The 23666-nt window shown below is 35.7% G+C and overlaps 1 protein-coding gene across 6 annotated transcripts in view; it reads left to right on the forward strand.

Annotated features, from left to right (window-relative positions):
* Positions 1–23666, forward strand: part of Rbfox1 (RNA-binding Fox protein 1) — a 100092-nt gene that overhangs the window by 30289 nt on the left and 46137 nt on the right. For 3 of the 6 annotated variants that reach the window (XM_074087996.1, XM_074087991.1, XM_074087993.1), the window contains exon 1: positions 9879–10228. The exons of 1 other annotated variant lie outside the window; for it this stretch is intronic. In XM_074087996.1, the coding sequence (XP_073944097.1) occupies positions 10217–10228 (12 nt within the window). In that variant the 5' untranslated portion in view covers positions 9879–10216. Of the gene's footprint in view, positions 1–9877; positions 10229–23666 lie in introns of those variants that run through there. 2 more of the 6 variants (XM_074087995.1, XM_074087992.1) reach the window with 2 other exon arrangements.

Here is a 23666-nt window from a genome sequence, read left to right on the forward strand (position 1 = left end):
GAACAACCACTAGGTTTAGAGTCATGAAATTTGACATGATTGTTTTTAATGTAACGTCAATGAGAACCTCGATTTAATTTTCGGGAATCAGCTGCTGAATTGGATCTAATGATTTACGTGTGCGAAGCCGCGGGTAAACTAGTATCTAATATTAAGTTTAAATCGACTAACAAGTTTTAAGAGTTCATTCATGTTAAAAATGTTGCACATTATAAACTTTTGAACACAAGAGAATTAAAAGTTCGGCAAAACCCTTGAATAACAGGCAGAGTTCATAACAATTTTACACGAAGTTCTCTGTATATCTGTAAGCAATCGGATTCTAAATTCAAATTATGAACATTCTTATCTCCGTAGGACAGAGCGTGAAAATTTTCAAATTTAGAATCCATGAAGAGAATGAGCGTGATTGTGAAGGCAATTTTTTTGATAAATCAGTTTAATTAATGAATGATTGATAGTCTTATCGATGATCATGAATGATAAGTACTTCTTATTGTTAGAGTGGTATCAAGAGTGGGACGATATAAATTCGTGTATTTGGGTAAGTTAAATAAACTTTTCACTTGAATGAATTGAAAGGAAAACAATTGCAGAAACGATTTCCGATATTATACAGTACCAGGTTATTTCAATCAATGATAACATATTTCATTTTAAACTAGGATATATGTATACCTACTATACAATATATCCAACGTGCTACTCAGTAAAAATTGCAAAAATAAGATGAATCTACCTAGATATGATTTTAATAGGGTCCCAGTACCAGCCCGTGATGTCTGCTCTCTCTTTAAGTAATGTTCGAAATTCAAAATTAAATATTGGGAATTTAAAAACAAATGACTCGTTTTATTTGTACGTTTGGGTAATACTACAAGTGTTTCAACTGTATAATATATCAGTGCTCGGTCGCACACATTGATAATTTAGTGTTATAAGCCATAACGCATTCACACAGTATATTATTATAAAATCCTTATGCCACAGTATTATGCGATATTGATACTGACTGATAGCAGTTTTAACGTTAATACTTAATAAGAACTGTTATTATATACGTGATCAAGCACATTTGGATACCTACACTTTCTTACTACCTACATTTTCTACCTCACTTTGTTGACTTAGGTACCTACTTATACAGCGGCGCGGTAGGTAGGTATCACTGTGACTGAAATCTGATTATGGAAACTTCCCAAAATTAGTGTACTGGCGAGGTGGGTGTACGAAAAAATTCAGAAATAAAAATTTAATATGGTTTTGTATTTACTCTGAGCAAAAAATGAGCCACTGAGTATAAGTTCCCTTGAAATTGAAAATGTATCCGTGAAAAATAAATTGCGAGGCTTTTGCACAATCACATATTTATACTGTTTACCTTTTATCCATACTAATATTATAAATGCGAAAGTGTGTGTTTGTATGTTTGTCCCTCTTTCACGTCGAAAGGAGCGACGGATCGACGTGGTTTTTGGCATAGAGATAGTTTATGGGCCAGGGAGTGATATAAAAAAAATGCACAGTTCCCGAGGGAACAGCGCGCGATAACCGAATTCCACGCAGGCGAAGCCGCGGGCAAAAGCTAGTTTGAATATAAAACTAGTTATATTTGAATATAAAAGTATATTTTTTTCATCATAAATGTAAACTGTAAGCAGCTTAGCGAGTGATTTTTAAAATAACATTTGCGAAAATACCTGCTGTTGGAAAGTAGTGAAAACCACAGCTTAATTATTTTCCTTAACTAGTCTAAAATAATATTTGAGTATAGTAGATATAGGTACCTAGTGCCATCCACGAAGACGTGTGATTTTGTAAAAATTAGACATTAATGACATTGTAATAAGAACCACGGCGGATGACTCTACCTATAATAGGTGGTTCTATTTGAAATATGCAAATGGGTGGATCAACTATTTCTTGTTGTTATTCTGTCCCGTCAGCTAGGGGACAAAATTAGTACAGTTTGTTAGAAGAAATGTTGTGTCACATTATACTAACATGCTTATTAGATGAACAATCATAAAAAGGGCTTAAAACTATCACAAAAATTTATGTTTGGCATATTTAATCCTATAAACTTACGGTTTAAAGAGTGACTCAGGAGACCGGAACTATAGCAACGAGTTTGATGGATAATACAGTAATATATGGTAATAGATTTTATTCTAGACTTATTATAAGTCTGTTAAGAGTTTGTTTATTGTTATCCTGTAGTAACTATGCAATTTTCCGGGATAAAAACTATCGTACGTTACGTCCTTCACAAAAACTTCTTAAACTATATTTCTACACCAAATTCCACCTAAATCGATTCAGCGGTTTAAGCGTGAAGAGGTAACAAACAGACAGAGCTACTTTTGCATTTGTAATAAGTATAAATAAGGAAGTAAACATTAAAATCACACTGTTAACGAAAACATCACTCGAAAGAGAGCAATATTTGTGACGATTTAGAAATATGCGTACAGCATAATTTAATGGTTTAAATTGAGCGGCAATTTTATAGCAATTAGGTAACAATCTTTTACCATTTTTGAGAAGTACTTAGCAGATTTGATTTAAAAAATCTTTGAACTCGATTGAAAAATATTGTAGTAGAGTTCGGCTGAAACCAACGGCAAAAATCTAGTCCTTTGATTTAGGTAAAGTGTTTTCGACATGTAAGTAATGCTCGGTTTGAATTTGTTCAAGACATTTTTATTGTTCATGTAGACAAAAGTTGTTTAATTTTACGAAACTCGGACCTTTACCGTCACCTAGCGAAAGTTTCCAAGCACTATAACGTGAACAAATACACGCGTACTCGTTGAACGTTACCCGATGCTCGAACAGTGCTACGCAGAGCTACGGCGATCGCGTGCAATTTGCATCTACTCGACCACAGATGGCGCTAGCAGTTAAAATATTTCTAATGCAGGGTAAGTAAGTGGAAAACGTATGGTATTTGATTATAATACAATCGTAAATTGTCTTTGGTAATTTTGGCCACGGATTTTGCATGATTTGTCAAAAGTTAAAGTCAAAATATCTGTTGGTATGCAATGTGTGAAATTTTATTTGGAGACAAACCAAGTAGGTAGGTAAATACCTAATATTTTGTACGTTTGACCATCCAACAAAAGAAAAGAACAACATGACTGTTTTCAAGTGTTAATATGATACAAATAGACAACTAGACCTTACCTTACACTCTTTTAAAACCCTGGGCTAAAATTGTAAGCTTTTAAAGCTTTCGGTATAATTTTTCGTTCTATGTTTGTTTGTAATTGTTACGTAAGTAGGTACCTATGTCTGTCGGTATGACATTCATCACAGGACCCCTTCAGGACCCCAAAGGCGATTTATTTTAGGGGAACCAAACTTAGGGTGGTCTTGACCATTATTTAATTGAAAATTTCTTAAAACGGAACCTCTTAGTTGTAATAATGATATTTTTATGGGGCGTAAGTATTTTCTAGCGGCAATTTACTCATTATATCAGGAAAATCGCGAGTATGAAAGGGATGCTTTTGGCCACATTTCACCATAGCAACAAAGATACAATGACCGAACGAACAAACGAAGTCATTCAGAATCATCTTTATGCGAAAACAACTAGAACAAGTGTTAAAAGTTTATGCAACTGTTAGGTACCTATTAAGGCCTAATTATTTACGTACAGTTACATACATTTCTTTATCTACATCGATATATTAAATCCTCTATCATGCGTTCAAGAACCATTGAGAATGACCTGCATTGCATCCAGAACTATGTCTGCCCCACGAGATCCTGCGCCTGCGCCATCGCTCCGGTGCGGTAGGTAATGTTCATTACGATATCGATTTCGGTGTCGTAATGAACATTACGATACAGCCGTGTTCATAATAGAATCCAATGCCGTAATGCTGGTCATTAGGTATCTATGGTTTATGAACGTATAATGGAGAATTTACTATATGTATAGATGTAGATAAAAAAAAACACAATATGAACCGAACGTCAATGAAAAAAATGTTCAATGTGTTGAATGTTTAATTTTTAATTTTATGTAATTTATATGTATATTACGCCAGGTCCAACGAACGAGGCTATAGAAAGAAAGGCCCTTCTTGCGTGCACGGAACGGGCCCGATGGAATAATTAAATACAAATAAATAAATAGTATTGTGCGAGAGATAATTGTAGGTATATATGCTATATATTAACTATTCACTTTAAAACTATTTAACAAAAAAATTAAACCGCCGAAAAAATGGAAAAGCAAAAAATTATAAACCTTTTTTTCATTTAACCTTATAACCTAGGTACTAGTTTTTCAACCTTAATCTAGGTACCAGTTAAGTCGGTGCCTCAGCACTAGCCAGCAGGACTGAACCTATAGTCGTCTACCTGATGGGCTTTTATCATCACTCCTTCTGGCTCGTGCTGGGGCACCAACTTCAAGAATTATCAAAATCGGACTACTCTGTAAAAACTTATGCGTGGTCATACATAAATATTACCGGGAGGGCCCTGTAACAGGAGCAAAAAATTAAACCACAGCTTCCGGTCTTCATGCTGAGCTAACTTAGTTCTACAACTTTTGAAAATAACTTTTATTGTGTTTTTATTATAGTTTAAAGTTTAATTGGACAAGCAACGTATTGCTAAATCGGTCATTTTGTTACGTGACAGGCGATGTCATTTAGGCTATTGGATGCCGTACATTGAAAATAGCATTTAATTTGTTTGGAATAAACATTATGATAAAATTACTTAATTTTTGAAAGTTGCATAATTAAAGTAGCAGTTTGAGTAGCAGAACCTGGGGTTTAATTTTTTGCTCCCTGTTACAGGGCCCACCCGGTATGCGTCGACTTGAGAACCTCCTCCGTTTTTTTTCGTCGGTTAAAAATTTATGAACTTTACAAAGAATCAAAGAATTCATTCAGTCATTTAATGTCATACGGAAACATTAGCACCCTTTTTAGGGTTCGGTAGCCAAAATGGCAAAAACGGAACCTTTATAGTTTCGCCATGTATGTCTGTCTGTCCGTCCGCGGCTTTGCTCAGGGACTATCAATGCTAGTAAGCTTTGCACGAATATATCGATGGTCCAAACGAATAAACGTGCAAAGGCCTTTACACGAAAAAATTTTTATTGCTTTTTTTGCTTTTACATGACCTGGTATAAGGTATGGTATCAAATTTTTTTATACCGATCTGATTAACCGTTTTTGAGAAATAGTATTTTTATTGTTTATTCGTTGGTAATTAGGTATTACATACAAATTTACACGAATAATATTCTAAGAGAGTGTTGCCTTTTTAAAAGTTGTGTTCCTATACACGAATAAACGGGCAATAGCTGCCTTACGGTTTTTAATCATGAATTTTGGTTAACTCAATATGGGTAATAATACTTTGCACGTTTATTCGTTGTAAACTTTGTAAGCACGATTCTTATAAGTTGGCATTAAACGTTTATTCGCGTTCAGTATTGTTAGTCAAATTCTAGTAAATAGTTTTAACAGAACAGAGTTTTAATAGAAAATACAGGATAATGGTACAGTGCGCCTTAATAATTACCCTTTTTAACGCGAATAACGTTGCAACGAGTCATTACAAAAAGTGTCTAGATATTTTATGATCCGAATAAAAAAATTAAAGGGGTTTTATTTATTTACAGGGAAGTGGCTAAAAATAAGGGTCAAAAATTTACACTATTTTGTAGGTAATTTAATTATCTATCTTATAATATATAATACATATATATCGGCAACTACAATTGTCAGTTATCTTTGTTAAAGTTGTTTTATTTTTTCCTGTAAAGTTGATGATTTTCGATTACACGTTTATTCGTTTGGGCCATCGATATATGTGAACTATGTGCTATAACGCCGACAAAATGGTACAATACAAAAAAAAAATTTTTATAGTCCCTCCCATACACGTAAAGTGGGGTGATTTTTTTTTTCTCAGTTAATCTTGTAGTGTGGGGTATCGTATGATAGGTCTTTTAAAATCATTAGGGAGTTGCTAATACGATTTTTCGATTCAGTGATTTTTTTGCAAAATACTCAACTTTAAAGTGCAAATTTTCATTAAATTCGAATTTTAGGATGGTAGTAAGTATAATCAAACTTACAAGGAAAACTGTAACGGTTAAGTTTTCTTGAGAATTATTAGTTAGCAGCCTAAGGTATAAAATATACCTAAACTTGGAATATTCCGTACAAAATACGAAATCCTTAGAAAAATATTAGTAAATTTTTGGCTACGGAACCCTATTTCGGGCGTGTCCGACACGCTCTTGGCCGGTTTTTATTAATTTCTTACTTTTTTGACTTCCATGTTAAAAAAATATCAGGCAACGCATCTGCAATCCCCTGGTGTTGCAGGTGTTTATGGGCGGTGGTGATCTCTTACCATCAGAAGACCCACTTGCTCGTTTGCCATCCAGTCGAATAAAAAAAATATAAATGTGGATACGATACGAGTATGTACAAATAACGCTTTATTGTACCTACATATTTCAATTTAATCAATCTATTTACTAAATTTGGAGCCAATATTGGCTATGCTGTGTCAGGTGGACCATAATTTTAATTATGAGGCTTCTCTTTTCCCTTTTGAGGCCTCGGCCTATGAATGGGTTATGAGTTGATCATGTGGACGACGATCGTTGTAAAACTCTCAACATGACTCGAACAACTTTTATTCGGCTACCTATTGGGTCTACTCGCACTGTAGCAAGCACTGTTTGGTTTATGTAGCTGGCATTAGGTATAATACGGCCTGACCCGACCCTCGCGTCACGAAGATGAGTACGTCAGATGAGCTAGTTAGGACTAAAATAAACAACATCATCAAAGATTCTTAGGCTTTACGGCTATTACCCCCTAAGGTGGATGTGGTGGATAGCTTTAAATTTTATAGTAAAGTAAGTAGTTTCTTTGGATTGGAAACCAGTAAAAAAAAAACATTGAAATGTTGAGTTGACACACTGGCCCCGTCTCATCTCCACCGAACATTAATAAGGGCAGCAGCAGCAGCAAAAATGGCGGAAACTGTCAAAGCAGGAAAATACAGTGGTCTCGGTGCCGAATATAATTTTGTACCTTTCGGCGTCGAGACCCTTGGTCCGAGACTAGAGATACGACAGACCGAAGAGCTGGCAGTTTCCTCGCTCAACGCATCAGCCTTTCGATACAGCGGGGAAATGCTGCCAGCATCTTTGGTACCATGCCGCAGGGTCCATTTTTAGATTTATTATAGTTTTAGCTTATTTAATTTTAATGTAGTTTTAGTTATTTTTATAATTGTACCTAATCTACCTTTTACCGGGTGTGGCTTGTAATATGAGCAAAAAATTAAAACATAGATCATACTCGTCAAAATGAACAACATTAGTTCAGCGACTTTTAAAAACAATTATAGTTTTAGTTTTTATTACAATTTTAAGTTTATTCGAAGAAGCAATGTACTTAAAGCAAAATGCTTGATGTTTGTAGGGCATGTACCTAGGGTGACAGGCTACGTCAATTGGGTTCAGGATGGCGTACATTGATAGCAGTATTTAAATTTGCATGAAAAAAGGAAAATCTAAAGACTCCATCATTTTTAAAAGTCGTTGAACTAATGTTGTTCTAATAACTAAAATATATATAAAAACCTATTTGTGTAGATAACGCATTCTCGTCTAACCTAGTTGGGTACGTAAGAACTTTTATTTTATGCAATTTTTCGTGCATATTACTTTATCATTTTAGCTTGATATTTCCACGCGTTCCTGAGAAAAGTATTTGACAGACGGACAGACAGACAGATGGACAAACAAGGTGATCTTATAATGGTTCAATTTTTTCTATTGATCTACGGAACCCTAAAAACATACACTCGAATTCAGAAGTCGCAATCTTTTTGAAGTCTGTTAAAAAAAATGATGACATCTTAAGGGCCTACCTGAGGTTTTCTTCGATTTTTGACAAGTTTTGAATCGTATCTCCTACTTTTGCATTACAGATAGAATTATAAGTCAAACGGCTATCGGTTCTCCAATCTTTTATCTCCATTTTTATCTACCGGATTAAAAAAAAAACTAAATACTTAATTTTGTATGATTTTTTTAAACAATGTCTGAAAAAACACTTATTTCGTATCTCTATTGACGTGAAAGATCTAACATATACGAAATCTACATATTTGGGTTCATCTTTGACGTCTCTAAAAACTGGTCGAGGGTTTTCATTTAAAACTAATTAACACAAAAGTTTATGGCCAGAAAACCAGTTTTTTTTGCCTAAAATTGTTCAAATTTGATGCCAAATATCTCGAAGACAATACTTTGAAGGAAATATGGGATACTATATTGCTTAAAGCCGTTGTTGTTAATATAATAAGCTACAAAAAACATTAGAAAACTAAGAAATTCAGATCGAAGGTCATTGGGGTATGGGATCCCCTTAAATCTTGTCTCAGCTTTGTTTTTAAATTGATTTTAATTCATGTTTCATTGTTAGTACTATCATGGGAAGATATTTATTTATTTATTGGAATTTATTCATTACATTAACGCGACCGACTGTTTTAAAAAGTATCTACCTTTTGCTAAACAAGAAATTACATCTAATTAAGTACTTAAATAGGTAAATTAAATACATATTATAAATGTATCTTAATTAAAGCGCACCATCTTGCCATAAAATTTTAATTGCGGCACGTAAATGTAATATAGGTAATGGTAATGTTGGTAAATGAAGTGCCCGTGATCTGGGATGATGTGGCGGGAGTACGAGACGCGAGAGGGCGCTCCGAGCGCAGGGAACAGGGATGACGCCAGCCGGGACCGGGCCGCGGCGCCCGGGGGGCCTGGAGCGATTCATTGATCCGAACACTCTCGGCCACGCGACAGGGACCGACAAACTTAGGGGAGGGTCACTCGCAGCATCTCTCTCGCTCTCATTTAAGAATGAATTTCACTAATCTCGCTCTAGGTACGCAGCGTTTATCGTCTTATAAAAAAATATTGGTTACAAACACGTTTATCGGGTTAAATTGCGTTCTGTATTAAATTATAACTACTAAGTACTTACTAGTTTCACACCGGCAAAAAAAAAACGAATAAATCATTGCTCGTGGAATTTTTGCATATGTAGTGGTATTGTGTTTTTAAACGCATTTTATATTTAAAATTTCTCTTTTCCCGTACTATCAGCTTAAAAAGAGCTTTGTAATAATTATATTGAAGAAGAAAATTTTAGTCAAGAAGGGGAAATGGATCAAATTACAGATCATAATATACTACAGAGGCACAAAATTTGGCCCGCTCATACAAAATTTCCTATTTCTCCATACATTTGAGGGCCCGATTTTTTGCCGTTCAGCAGGTATACTCGTATTATTATCAATACATGTGATACTCAGATGAAGAATTAAATGATAGCGAATGAAAGCAAAAAAGGACTGTGTATTATTTTACTAGTATTTTTTTACTTGAAGGGTATGTAATTTCATTAAATTAAGAGTAATATGTAGGTACTTAAGTTATTTTCCTTTTCATGGGAACCGTACAACCACTACAAATGCATTTTTTTACAAGCTCTCGCTAATTCATCTGTAAAGAAAATGTTTACAAGAAAACTAAAAGAAAAATTAACTGAAGTACTTATTGTAAAAAAAAACACGTAATTGTAAACGTAAGGAGGCAAAGTTTTAACTAAACGTCTTTTCCCCAGTTTCGGCAAAGTAAAGTTCAAATCGCAAATTAAGCGCGAACAAATTGTAATCTGTCCAACCGTCTCACAACACTACGACGTAGAATACGCACATATCGCTATCACATTCGAACAGCCGAAGCCGAAGCTTGTTATATCGGTCTCTTTCGCGCACCGCGCGTTCGAGCGGCATTCTCGTCTCGGTCGGCGCGTCTGTGTGAGTGAAACGAGCCACGCCGTTGTTGCTCTGTACGTAGCCACAGCACATCGACACCAACCGCGGCAGTGTTCGTTCAGCGCGTTGTTCTTTGCTGTATTATAATAACCTAAAAAGTTGAACAAGCCAGATTATTTTTAGGAATAATCATTGCAATTATCATAAAATACTCATGAGTACTTCGAATTTATAAGTTTGTGACGTGAAATCGACGCCCATTCCAGAGGCGTGCGTGGAGTGTATTTTTGTGCAACACAAAGCAAATACAAACGGCAAGCTGTGGGGATCAGGGGCCTTTTTTTTGCCGCCGCAGGGGATGTACTATCCTGTGAGTATACATTGAGTTTATTTTACAGAATTGTAGCATCAAGCTACGCTTTCGATATTATTATCTCAGTCATCTAAAGCAAGATTATATTGGCGCACATAATACGGCGCATGTCGTTATTGTCAGTTGCGTTTTGTTTATACAACGTCCAGTTACATGGATAGCCTTTTGTTTCATTTAAACGTTTTTTAGCGAATGATTTGCACTTACGACAAAAAAAACAAATAAAGAAATGTGCTAAATAAAACAGGATATCGCGGGCAGCGTACCTTCTATGTACGATTTTAATACGTGATCATATGATTAAAATAGGTTTACGAATTATTTATACCTATCTACACAGAGCAGGCGCCTTTATTGCGAGTTGTGGCATGAATGAATAACTTTTGCCTTCTATAATACTGCTTTAGACGTCTCTTGAATATTAATGACATTTAAATTCATTAAAATTTTGAACATAGCATACAAACGGTAACCACCGACTTCAAACGATAGTCATTGGGGTTTGTTACCTACCTAGGAATTCATCTTTAAAAAATAGTAATACCTACATAGGCCCAAAATTGCACTTGCAAGCCAGCAAACTAGTAAGATAGGTGGTTAATTTCGTTGATTGCCTTCAACTTGTTCTTGACGTAAAGGTCTTTCAATTATAGACTTAATTCTTTAGTACGTACCTACCTATGCAATTACATGAAACAAAAGAATTCAATAATCATTAGGATTTAATTTGCTAAGTAATCAGCTTCACCCGCCACCTGTCAATTTTAGAGTTGCCATTTATTGTAGGTACCTATAAATATTAATTTCTTGAAAATAACCTGCTTACGGTAAGTTTTTTCTAAATTTCGTTTTTTTTAAATTTCATATATGTTCTTGGTTGACAGAATTTATCGGCCAGCACGGATAATACCGACATGGAAATACCAACCCGATATTTTGTGTACACGCCCATACAAACTGGTGTCACACTGACAAGCGTTGCTATGGGCGTGTACACAAAATATCAGGTCGGTATTTCCATGTCGGTATTGTACGACAGGGAAATAGTGTCACCCAATGTTCTTAACTTTTGTTTTTTTTACCAATGAACAACCTGACGTAAAATTAGTAAAATCACAAACATTTTTTATTAAATAAAATCCATGCGAAGTCACTTCGTTTTTAGTGTTCTCTATTATACCGTGTGACATAGGTATCTATCAAATGAAAGCCTTCATGTTGCGAGCATCTCAAATAGGTACTTTTAGTTTTCTTATTTTTTTTAAGCCTAAAGAGTAACTGACTTTTTGTAAGAAAACCGATAATAAAATTACCGTTCCTCCGCCTCGGAAACTAGTGAGCCTAAAATTAAAAAAAATGTAGATTAGGTACTATACAGCTAAACCAGGAACCCTTTTCACGCGAGTTCGACTCGCACTTTGTCCGGTTTTTTTTAATGAAGTTGATGCGCACGTGGTATTTTTACAAAATGCCAATATAAGTAGATACATTAATACGCTCAAAGCGCTTCCTTTTGGCTTTGCCGTATTCTGGTAAAACCAAGTTTAATACATAAAACAAATTATGAGTGTTACAAAAATAGGTATAAACTGGCAACATTTGACACTGGCAGCGAGTGAAGACGTCATCAAATTCAATCCTAATGATCATTGAATGGCATACCCAGTTTACCTATGATTTGAACCCTGTACAATTTTTGGTTATCGTACAGTCGCTATCAGATATTTCGGAGCGGACAAGGTGATCAAAAATATCGATACATGAACAATACCTTGATAGAGTGCATGTGCCGATATTTTTGACCACCTTGGTCGCTCCGAAATATCTGATGGCCACTGTACCGCAGCACACTCGCCCGGTTTTTGAATAGTCAATCAATAGGTAGGTAGTCGCGCAGCTTGTTTTGATTGAGTAGACTAGGCGAAGACGCACGCTTCCCAGATGAGTAAATAATGTGATATCATTATACTTAATAACCTGCAGGCTTAACTAATGAAAAACTAATTTTAATCTTGTCTTTGCATCGAAACTTCACAATAAATGCCAGTGCCATTGCAATAGGTAGGTAGGTCCCTAACAAGGAATACCTATCCTTAGGACGCGCTAAGGTAAGGAGGCTCATGATTCAAATGGTTCGATTTCGATTGAATTCGCTTCATCGTAACACCGCCTATGGCAACGTAGCTATGTATGTCCAATGTGCACACTTAGATGCAGTTAGTACCTAGGTAATAAATACCACGTTAGTAACAGCTAGAAGTATACTCAACCTGCGGCCCGCCAAGCTTCTGTAAATGGTCCGTCTGGCATTATAAACATTGGTTATCCACCATAATTTGATTTAATGCTGTTCTCAATCAATTGTGCGCTCGCTACACCATTCCTATGTCGGCCGGCCGATGGTTAAATCCGCCAGAAATGGCTCCAGTTCATGAATTGGCTAAGACATCCGCCATATAGTTCAAAACTCACCGTTTAACGATTTGCCTATTAGTGACTAGTGACGTTTAGGCAGATCATGAAACGCTGCCATTTCATGATTTGGCCAGTTTAGGCAGGTCACAAAATTTCTAGGCATACCTATCATGAAACGCCGCCATATCGGTTCTGACACTTCGCCGGCCGCTACTGCAGCACGAAGATATCCACTTCAAATTTAAGTTGAAATGTTAATTCCACCCGAACAAACAACTAGTTACATTACAGTGCAAGTATTTTGAATAAAGAACAATTTTTATTTCTCATCCTCTTTGGCTGTCGCCCTGTCGGAGGCTGAATAGCGCTTTACTCTTGCCATGCGCCGCGACAGAAAAAAAAATGTCTGTCAGCGCGGTTCATTCGCGGGAAATTCAGCGGACTTCGTATGTGTGTAGTGTGAATAAATTTTAAACTGTATTATAAACCTTGTTATTAGTGTTAAATACTTAGTATGATTTTTTTAGTGTAAAAAACAATAGGTAAACATAGTGATTATACGGTGTGGATTTGGCGAGCGCTTTATCGAAGTTGAAGCCTTATTGAGGTTTGTGGTTCACAAATTGCTTTATTAATTTTGCACAAAAACGAATAAACCACATAATCAGATCCAAGCTTTTATAAAACTCAAATTAAAAAAAAATTCAAACGATTTATTCAGTAAATAGGCCGCAATGGGCACTTTTACACGTAATTTTTATAATAATATAATTACAAATAAAATACTTAAAAACTATATTATACAATTAAAGAAAAAAAATACAAATAATAATAATAATAATAAAACATCATTAAAATCGCAAACTTAAAAGGTAAATATTCAAACGAAATAGCTAGTCGTTGTTAGACGACTCGGTCGCCTTAGCAACTGCTAATAACGCCTAGCAACCAAAAAAACGCTGAAAAAAACACGTTTCTTGTATGACGATCCCCTTTAATTTGTAGCTTTATTTTATTTTTAGTATTTGTTGTTATAGCGGCCACAGTAATACATAATCATTTACGGCTTAAGAGGTAGAGCCCTGTGACAGACGGACACACTAATTTTTCGCACAGTTCTTTGTGTTATCCAGACTATTTATTCACAACAGTTCGTGATACCTGTAGGTATTTAGTAAGTACCTAACTATAATATATATATGTGTAATATATATAGATATATACGTAGGGTGCGTAGTTATATAATAATAATAATAAATTCATTTATTTCGGGCAACTTGGCCCATACAATATATGCCCCCCCTGCCATAAACACCTCAAATGCTCATTGAGGCGTCTTGTATATAGGTACTATTTACTACGTTGACTTGTAGTTTTGAACGTAATACCAGGGGTTGGACACCGCAGTTTAGGTACGTTCGGCCGGCGCACCCAACCATTGGGTGCACGGCAGTGGGTTGCCGCTTAGCTGGCATGCTGGACACGTCGCGCGTGATTTGTGTAGGTACCTTTATTTTTTTTTTGCAAACTATGACTTCGAAATTGTTTACGGCTGTATAAATACAAAGAAGATAAAATAATCTGAATTATCATTTTTCAACCTTCCGAAAGATAAGTACTGAAAGGTAAGAAGCCATTTTCTTGCATTTAATTTAAACCATCATATAGTTAAATACTCTGTAAGAGTACTAGGTGCATAATGAGAACAAGATTATAAGGTATTACAAGGATTTTAGGGCATCTAAAGGAATATAGTTTTGCGACAGGTAGGTACTTATTTAGTAGATTTTCGTATTGTTTACAATCAAAGTCGATTCCTTATTGATTGAATACCGTTTAATTCATCTAAAAGTAAACACTTTAGACCTATTTATAACAAATTACAATTGCCTAAGTAACTATGTTTGCTCAAATGATTTTTTATAAGTAGGCACTGTGTCAAGCCCACTTAAAACAAACTAAACAAAAATATCACTAAAGATTGAACAAAGATGTACCTACTAACAAATGGTTGCTGTTGCTGATAAAATATTGTTGTTTTGTAGCTTTAGCCATTAAAGTATATTTACTTATTTATTAAAGGTAGCTTATTGAATTCATATTAGTACCCACTGTTATCTTTATTCATCGGCGAGTGGGAACCCTGTGCTCTTGGCGCCAAACCGGTTTCGAGTCGACGGTGCCCAACGGAATATGAACGCTCGTGTAACATGATAAGTTTTAATTTCGCGTGCAAGTCGTAAGAGTAGGCAACGATTTATACCTAAACTTGACTTTTGTTCGAGTCCCTTCTGTACGGTAGTACTATTAGTTATTCTGTGGTAATACCTACGAGTAGGTACAGATATTTAAACGAAATGCTTGATGGTTCAAAAATGAATATCATACACCAATATTTTTCTTGAAAACAATCTGAAGTTTCTAAAGATTTTGTGTAGAAACAGTACACTTCATTGTCAAAGAATTTATTTTCGGCATAATAGGTATAAGTGTATCCCTTCAACTGCTCCATTCCTCCTGGGATCTTTATTGCTAAATTGAATGAATGCTGTAAAGCTACGAGTATTTTGATGTGCTTCATATTCAGCCAACAAACAAGAACCAGTCAAGTGCGAGTCGGACTTGCGCACCGAGGGTTCCGTACAAATTTTCATGTAAATAGATCCGTTGATGGAGTCTCGAGGATTTTTCCCGTTCTATCCGATTCTTGATCAAAAATAGAAAATACAAATACAAAATAAAAAAAAAGTCCACGCGTATATCACTACGCCACCTTGATCCTAAGCAGTGTCGAAATAAACCATCGCTTTTGAATGAAATAATTTTTTTTTTTGTGATAGAACAACAAATTAGCGATTTTCAGGTTTATTTTTCCTTTACTTGTGCCGTATAAGACCTTTCTTTTTGCCAAATTTCATGATTCTAGTCTAGGTCTTCGGGAAGTACCCTCGAGGGCGGATCCACTGTTGTGGGCACCATGGGCATGCCCACAACCCTAATAGACTGGTGACGACACCTTTTACGGTTTATTGAGACCGATAGGCCAATGTTTTGATGCGCGACAAAAATACAAATACAAAATACTTTATTTAAATAAACATAGCCAATACAAGAGAAATATCCATCAGACTCCAAACTAGGCTGAGCCTGTATCTTGGACGTCTGCGGGAAAAATAAATAATCAAATCCAAAAGTCGTTTATGAGACATTAATCCATTAATCCATGATTGTTAATGAGTGAGTTCGTACTCCGACTCGCACTTAACCGATTTTCGGGTGACTGTGTGTGACCACAATCTTTTTTTAAGGGGTTGAATCCGCGCCTGACTACCCTATGGGTTTTGATTCTACTGCGAAATGTTTGATAAATAACGCGTTAATTGCGTTAATGTAGAAGCTTTATATTTTTACAGCTTCAAGGGGCCGCAGACATGTATTAGCTGTTAATTTCAACTTGATGCCTCCACGCGTTCCGGAGAAAAAGGTCTTGACAGACAGACGGACAGACAGGCGGACAACAAAGTGATCCTATAAGGGTTCCGTTTATCCTTTTTTAGGTACGGAACCCTAAAAAGACGACAGACGATCCGTTTTGAATAACGCGTTTCAGTTTAGTTTTGAAGAACCCTCAAAGTGTGTGTTTATGTTGTTATTTTAATTTTATGGCAGCTAAGAAATCTCTTTAATTTTAATGACATCCAGTCAAGCTCAACAGTAGCCGAACCTGTACTTTGACGCAGTACCTAAACAATAGTACATTGTGTCTTAAGGGCGATAAACAAGGAATTACGAACGAGAGTCTATTAGAATAATAGACTCTCGTTCGTAATAAATATTTAATGAGTCGATGTTCGTAATTCTAGTACCGCCCGTGCGACATACAATGTTTTTCATCACATTTGCGAGTAAAATTGTATATTTGTAAAAGAAAAACTAATATTTTTTCAAAAATTGCCGATACCGCTGACTACGCTCTTGGCAGCGCCAGCCTCCGCGCCGCCCTAGCCCTACCCCAGCCTGACCATGCGCCCGACGTGAGCGCGCCGCGCTCCTGCACGCCATGCAGTAACAAACTCATTTACCGACCACGGGTTTCATGAGAAGCACATAAAGGTCGAGGGTTTTATTTGGGGGGTTGCAACCAAGGTAGCCTGCATGTTACGACACTGTTTACGAGCAAGTGTGATGAAAAAATACTAGGACAGTTTTCAATGTTATTTATAATAAATTAATGACGGTTCCAGCGTAACCACATATAGGATAAGCTACTTTTGAGCTTAACTGTATCTAAAATTATTTTTAGTATTTTTTATATTTGTTAGCGTACGCTCATAACTGTTCTGCCTGTTATTATAATACTTATTCTTACGTATGTATAACGTATTAAGTATAAGACTTATTAAACTTTTAGCTTCAGGTTTATTGTACCGACATTAGATTTGTAAACAATACTGAACTTTTAACGCAATGGCCCTTAAACCTTCATTTTAATTCGTATACATTTCTGAGCCAGCCATAGGACGAAATTGTAATTCCGAAGAGGAAGCAAAGCAACCCTGCTCGCGAACTCGTATAAGATATGCAGAGCTGCCGTTCCCTACTACCTGCGTTTAAAACTGTTGCTAAAATAAATACCTAGCCGCATGGTTTTGTTCCTTTGTTCGAATTTCGGGCGGAGCCCGAAGGGCAGATTACTGGAACCCGTTCAAAAGCTCCAAGGTGAACGCGCACGTCTGGCGGGGATGCCACTAACAAGGATAAAAAGAATTTACAACGTATCTTACGAGTTCACGGGCAATTCACCATCTCGGATTGTCTACCTGCTCACAAAGAACAATTAGTCATGTTTCACTTTACATTGAAGGCGAAGGTAATGGCAGGTATGATTACGAAAGCAGGTAAAGTAAGATGACCTGCTCGTTTTTACCCATTGCCACAACACGCTAGCTTTGAGAATAACGCTATGCCATGTTTAGCATTAGCATTATACACTTATTCTAAATCACGAATGGGAGCCGAAACTGGGATTGATGTCCTTATTTAACAAATAAAGTTCAGAAAGAAGTCATACGAGTCATATTGAATCTAATCAACGACAACGTTTTCCATTAAGACCATTCCTCTCCATTCTATTTATTTATGAAAGCTCAATTTTTATATGACTTCTCTTGTCTTACAGTTTACAGTAAAGCTCTATGCTTAATGGATAGGAAAGGAAACCGGCCAAGTGTAAGTCAGACTTACGTACCGAGAATTCCGTACAAAGTTTGTACGGATCAAAATGCACGTAGTGTGGGATCATATTAGTTAAATGGTTACTGACAAAGGCAGATGGACGTAAAATATGAAGAAAAAAAACTTTTTTATTGGTTGTGCTATAAAGAGCCACTTTCATAACAAATTTTAAGTTATTAAGACAACTGTAAATGCCATATAGGTATATGTAGGTTTTGTTTGATTCCCGAGGTAAGGAAACACCTTTTTTAATGATTGTATCTTTTGATAACCCTGACTGTTTTTTTTTACTGCTCCAAGGGGTAGCACATCTTAAGTATTTCATATTGATTTTGACTTGATATCTACCTCCTCGAGTTCCAGAGAAAAAGAGTCTTGACAAACGGACGGAGAGACAGACAGACGGACAACAAAGTAATCCTATAGTGGTTCCATTTTTGCTTTTAAAAATAATACCTACCTTTGTACCATTCCTTGTTCTCCGCTGCTTAAATTGCTAGTGTTTTTAATAAATCTCAATAATACTTTTCTAAGTAAAATCATACAATATCCTAAAGGACTTTCTTGGATAACATTCTCGGTACAGTTATTTCCTTACCTGATCGCTTAGTAGACTGATGTCAAATCGGGCAATTATCGTGTCCTCGTGACCCATTGTGATTGCGAATGGAGTCAGCCGATATTCAATTACTACTGTTCAACAAACCTGTATAACTAGGCTTTATATCTGTAACATTGCTTTTGGAGTTTCCTAACAATGTTGAATTAGGTACTGTACCTATAATTAGTATTGAATAGATATTTATTCAGACATAGGTAGGCAATGCATATTTACGTGTTCTTTGTGCGTTACTATTTTTGGAAGCTGAATTAATGCTCACTGTCTATGAACTATAGATACGATAGCTTTAGTCACAGTAAACACTGGTTTTGTTTTATAGGTTTTCTTTCCACATTTCTTTTGACGGCTCGTCGGCGCAGTTGCTCTTCTCACTGTCACCAATCTGACGTAAAAAGCAATAATTCGTGCTTACTCTAGTCTCTACACTACACTAAACCAAAGTGTTCTTATATTGTGACTAAACAAACACTCAGTCAATACCTAGTCGTTATATATACTAGATCATTTTTCCATGACGTATAGTTCTTTATATGAAGAATATTGCGAACATTGTAAAACTTTCATAAAAGTGTTTTATAACCAGACCGTTCGCCCGTAGTTTCGTTGACAGAATTGCGACTTTTTTTTTAAAATTCAGCTTGGCACAGTACAACTTACAAACCTAATATCTACATACGTATTATAACAGATTTTTGGGAATATTTAATGAGAATAAAAAAATCGATAGTCAATGATGCAATTGTCCCATAATTTTTATTTATTTAGTAACAAAAACAGGATTTTTGTCATTTCTACTGTATACTATCATGGGAGAGTTGGGTCTTTTTTGGATACATAATTCTTTGCTCATTTAGGTAAAGTACCAATGTAGTCAATGTGCTTAATGTACAATATTCATTTCATTACGCAATTACAATATGTTCAGCATCAGCACTCTGCTTAGGATCGTCTAAAGGGCAATTAATAACACTACTTTGTTCCGTTACATCGTTAATGTTTGTCAATCCGAAACCGTGTCTTTTTGGAGACTTCAGAAAGTTTGTTATTATTTTGGCACTGTAAAGTCAACTTCGTAAGTTTCTAGCCATACTCTTGAAATTGCTGCCTCCTTTGTTGTACGCGCTTCGTGAAAGTTACAAATTAATTTAAATGTCTTAAGTAATACAACCATCCCTGTGGAAGCTGTTAATGACTTACTTATTTCGCTTATTATGAACTTTGCGCAGAAAGCTGAAAATTTACTTATCTGCGAACCCTTTCTGTTTTGTTGTAATTTTAAGTAGTTCCGTTTGTTGGTACCGATTTAATATTTTGATTTAACTGAATGGAAATGTGCGAGATCATGAGTTCTTAAAACTCTTACAATATTACGAATTATTTTATTATTTAGAGAAGCATCATTTCCGCACTCGTAATACAAAATTAAACATCCACCATATGTGTTATACACTCGGTTAGCATCTGGTAAAATTATAATATGACGTCCAAATGACGGGAAGATGTCGCTGGTAAAATGTAGGCTCGTATAAGACCTCATAACTTGTGTACAACCCGAAATGAATGATGAATAAAGTATGTAGGAATGATTATTTTATTAGACAGGTTAACAAATTTACTGGAATTGCTGTGTGTGTGTGTGTTTTCGCGGTATATTTTTTTCCCTAGACAGATACCTGTCTATGTTTATCTGAACCGAAACTTTGTGTTGGTGTTGCCTAGTAAAGTTAGCGTTTTCCATTTGCATTTCAACATAATGCGGTGAATGATGTGTTCCCAATTGTCTTGAAATATATTCATTTTTGACATACAATGGAATGGAACTCTTATGTTTTCATTATGTTTTAGGTAGTCGATGAACCCTCAACTCGGCTTGCGGTCTATTATCAGTACCATATATTTATTTTTCATTGCTCGATAGTTATACTTCGTTTTTTTAGCATTAGAAAAAGGGTAAACAATCTTGACGAGTCTTTTTATTGAAAAACGTTTAAAAAGAACAGTTGATACCACAAGCATGTAAATCATCATATGTCCTTGCTAATTGTTACTATTTTGCTGCGACTTATTTTTCAAAAGTGTTTAAAATAAAAAGACACGTCAAGATCGCTTAACTTCTTTCTAGTGCTAAAAAAAATGAAGCATAGGTGATATATAAAACAGATTCCTGAATTATTTCATTATATTCAATTTATTGTAACCGATTTCAAGTGTTTAGGGATTTTAATCAAATCACTAAACGTTTTGGTGAAATGAAAGAACGAGTTCCCTCCCTATTTTAACTGATATTTTGAGAGATTTTTGGCAAGTAGGTACTCATAATAACACCACTTAAGTAGTGCGGCTGCGGATACGGTCTTCGCAAATTTCGACCATCATATAAATAAATCTAGCTGTTTGCGCATTATACATAAACGGATTACTTCTGTAACATGATGATCTCATAAGTTAGACGAGTGCAACATCAAAATTTCATTAAGATTTCTCATACTTACATTAAGTCCATTACTTCAAATACGAAGATTTGTTTTATTTTAAGATTTCAGCGTAGGTGTCACTCAGATCGAAATTATAATTTTCTGTGCGGTGGTCCCACAAAATTCATTTTACCAGCCAGTTTATGGTTGCCAGCGTGTCAGCAGATTTGCAAAGATCTGCGACATGCCGCTGAATAATTACAGTTCCGATTTTAAATACCTCTTTGTATTGTGTTAGGGATGTGCAGTTGTGCACCCCAGATTTATCTATTATTCCCGTCGCGTACCCGGTCCTTGTGCTACCAGCTGCAAGCGTAATTATTCATTCTAGAATGGCAAGGTTTCATCGCTTGAATACAGTAAATTACACTTTTAGTTAACTAAGCGCTTTCCTCTGGAATTGAAATGCTACCTATTAAACTATTCGACGTTTGCTAACGAGACAGTTTGGGAGTTTTAATCTAGCTGAATGCAAATGTTATGAAATAAACATTGAGTATTCCGGTGCTGTAATAAGCTATATTTTATTTCGATATTTATTTAAAGCGTTGTCGTCGAAACCAACACGTGACCACCCACTTTCTTTGTGTTGTTTGACTACTAGCAGCATTTCACCGCCCGGCATTCATTTGTCTTGCAAATGTCTCTTTCGCTTTCGTTGACGGACACTTATCAACAATAGGAGAAGAAAGGTGATCAAACATGTTACGTCTTTAGATAGTTCTCAGTTCACTTTAATTTTAAAGTTGAATTTTTGACAGATACATTTTTTGTGTTTATTTTACATATTTAAACGTAGGTATACTCTTCTATGTTATTTTTCCGCTGTCCTGATGCATGAGGACCCATTTTTGCATTGTTTACGTTTAGTTTACATTCAAATCCAATGAATGGATAGGGAAATGTTTAGATTGCGGTGTACTCGCTCAGCATAAAGGTTAGCCTATGAATGTTAAGTTCAAATTATTGTTAGCAGCTTTTAAACTCAATTTGTCTTGCTAACCACTAACTGCTCGGCTCGTTTACAGCCGCAGTCGTAACTTGAACTGCGAGTATTATTTCGAAAAGTAAGTTCATTTTATTGATATTAAATATTACTAAACCTTCGAGGTGTGATAAGTAGCAACGGTTCTTCTCTGTGTATACAGTATATATGTTATACTGGCAAAAAATATAGGGAAAGGAAAGGAGCCTACGTATGGCAGACAATTCAAACGTGATTGTTGTTTAGATGCTTTGATGTGTATATTTTCATTATGAGGTCAATGCTTGCAGCGATTAATTTATGGTTATAAATTATAAATGAGATAAATAAAACATTTTAGATAATCTTTACCGAAACTCTGTTTTCGGTACAAATTGGCTGCAGTCCAGCTGTAGTCGCAGATATCGGGTTAAATGCTAGGATCGTCGGCGACCCGACTGCTTTTACATGACGTTACCCAATGGCAATTTGAGTTAAATGAAAGATTTATTATCTCTGTCATCTTGTCCTGAAGCTTTATCTTTCATATAAGAACTGAAACTTATCATAGTGAACCTTTTTCAAATAGAAGGTATCAATATCCGCTGGTTTGTGTTTCACATACACGTGCGGCGGAAAACCATTGCGATAATTTTAACCGACAATGCATATTTATTTAATTCTTCGTAAACAGAGTCTGCCTTTCTTTTTGTTGGCGCGGACAATGTCTAACACGCTCAATCTGCGTCTTTGGTGTACCTATTTGGAATTTCGACAGTTTCGCCGGTGCATCTAGCCAATTTTTTTTTCTTTTTTGTATGAAGTACATATATTATTTGCAGTCACTTATGAGAAGTTGCAAAGATTTAATCTATCGGACACATTTATTTCTGGTAAAGTAATGAATAATGTTTTAAATCAGTTTTTGGTTGCACTTGCTTCCAATCTCCGAATTGTGGTTTTGTTACTGATCTCTACAATATTCCCCTCACTATACAATAATAGTCGTTCTCGTTTAGACGACCAGATGGCTAAGTGGTTAGAGAACCTGACTACGAAGCTTGAGGTCCTGGGTTCGAATCCCGGCCGGGGCAGATATTTGTGTGAATAACATGAATGTTTGTTCTCGGGTCTTGGATGTTTAATATGTATTTAAGTATGTATTTATCTATATAAGTATGTTTATCCGTTGCCTAGTATCCATAGTACAAGCTTTGCTTAGTTTGGGACTAGGTCAATTGGTGTGAAGTGTCCCATGATATTATTATATTATTATTATTATTATTATTGTTTATTTCAAGATGCAAATTTTGGCCGCCAAATGGCTTGTTGTTACTGTGCATTTTTAGGTTTTTCTTTCCGCCATTATATTTTTAAAGTGAATCTCCGATTGAATAGTTCACCTTCTATGGGCTAAAGTTGGCACCAGTTTTATCTGTTCTCTCAACTTAGATCGTTCACAAAAAGATGTATGTGATAACTAAGATACTCGATTCACCTGCCATACCGCTTAACACAGTCACAAGAGGCACACTTACTACTGAGATGTACGATAACGTGTAGTTAGTTAGGGTAGTTTATCTGTTCTTTTCATAATTAACTACCCATTTAACGAGTAACCTTTATTTTGCGTAGTTGCGGTTTCAATCTCTCGATAATCCTGCTTGGCAGTAGAGTATTTATCTGATTGTGTTGTCATTCAAATGGATTATACGCCGTTATAGA

The sequence above is a fragment of the Choristoneura fumiferana genome, chromosome 5 (assembly GCF_025370935.1).
Source record: "Choristoneura fumiferana chromosome 5, NRCan_CFum_1, whole genome shotgun sequence".
Classification (NCBI taxonomy): Eukaryota; Metazoa; Arthropoda; class Insecta; order Lepidoptera; family Tortricidae; genus Choristoneura; species Choristoneura fumiferana.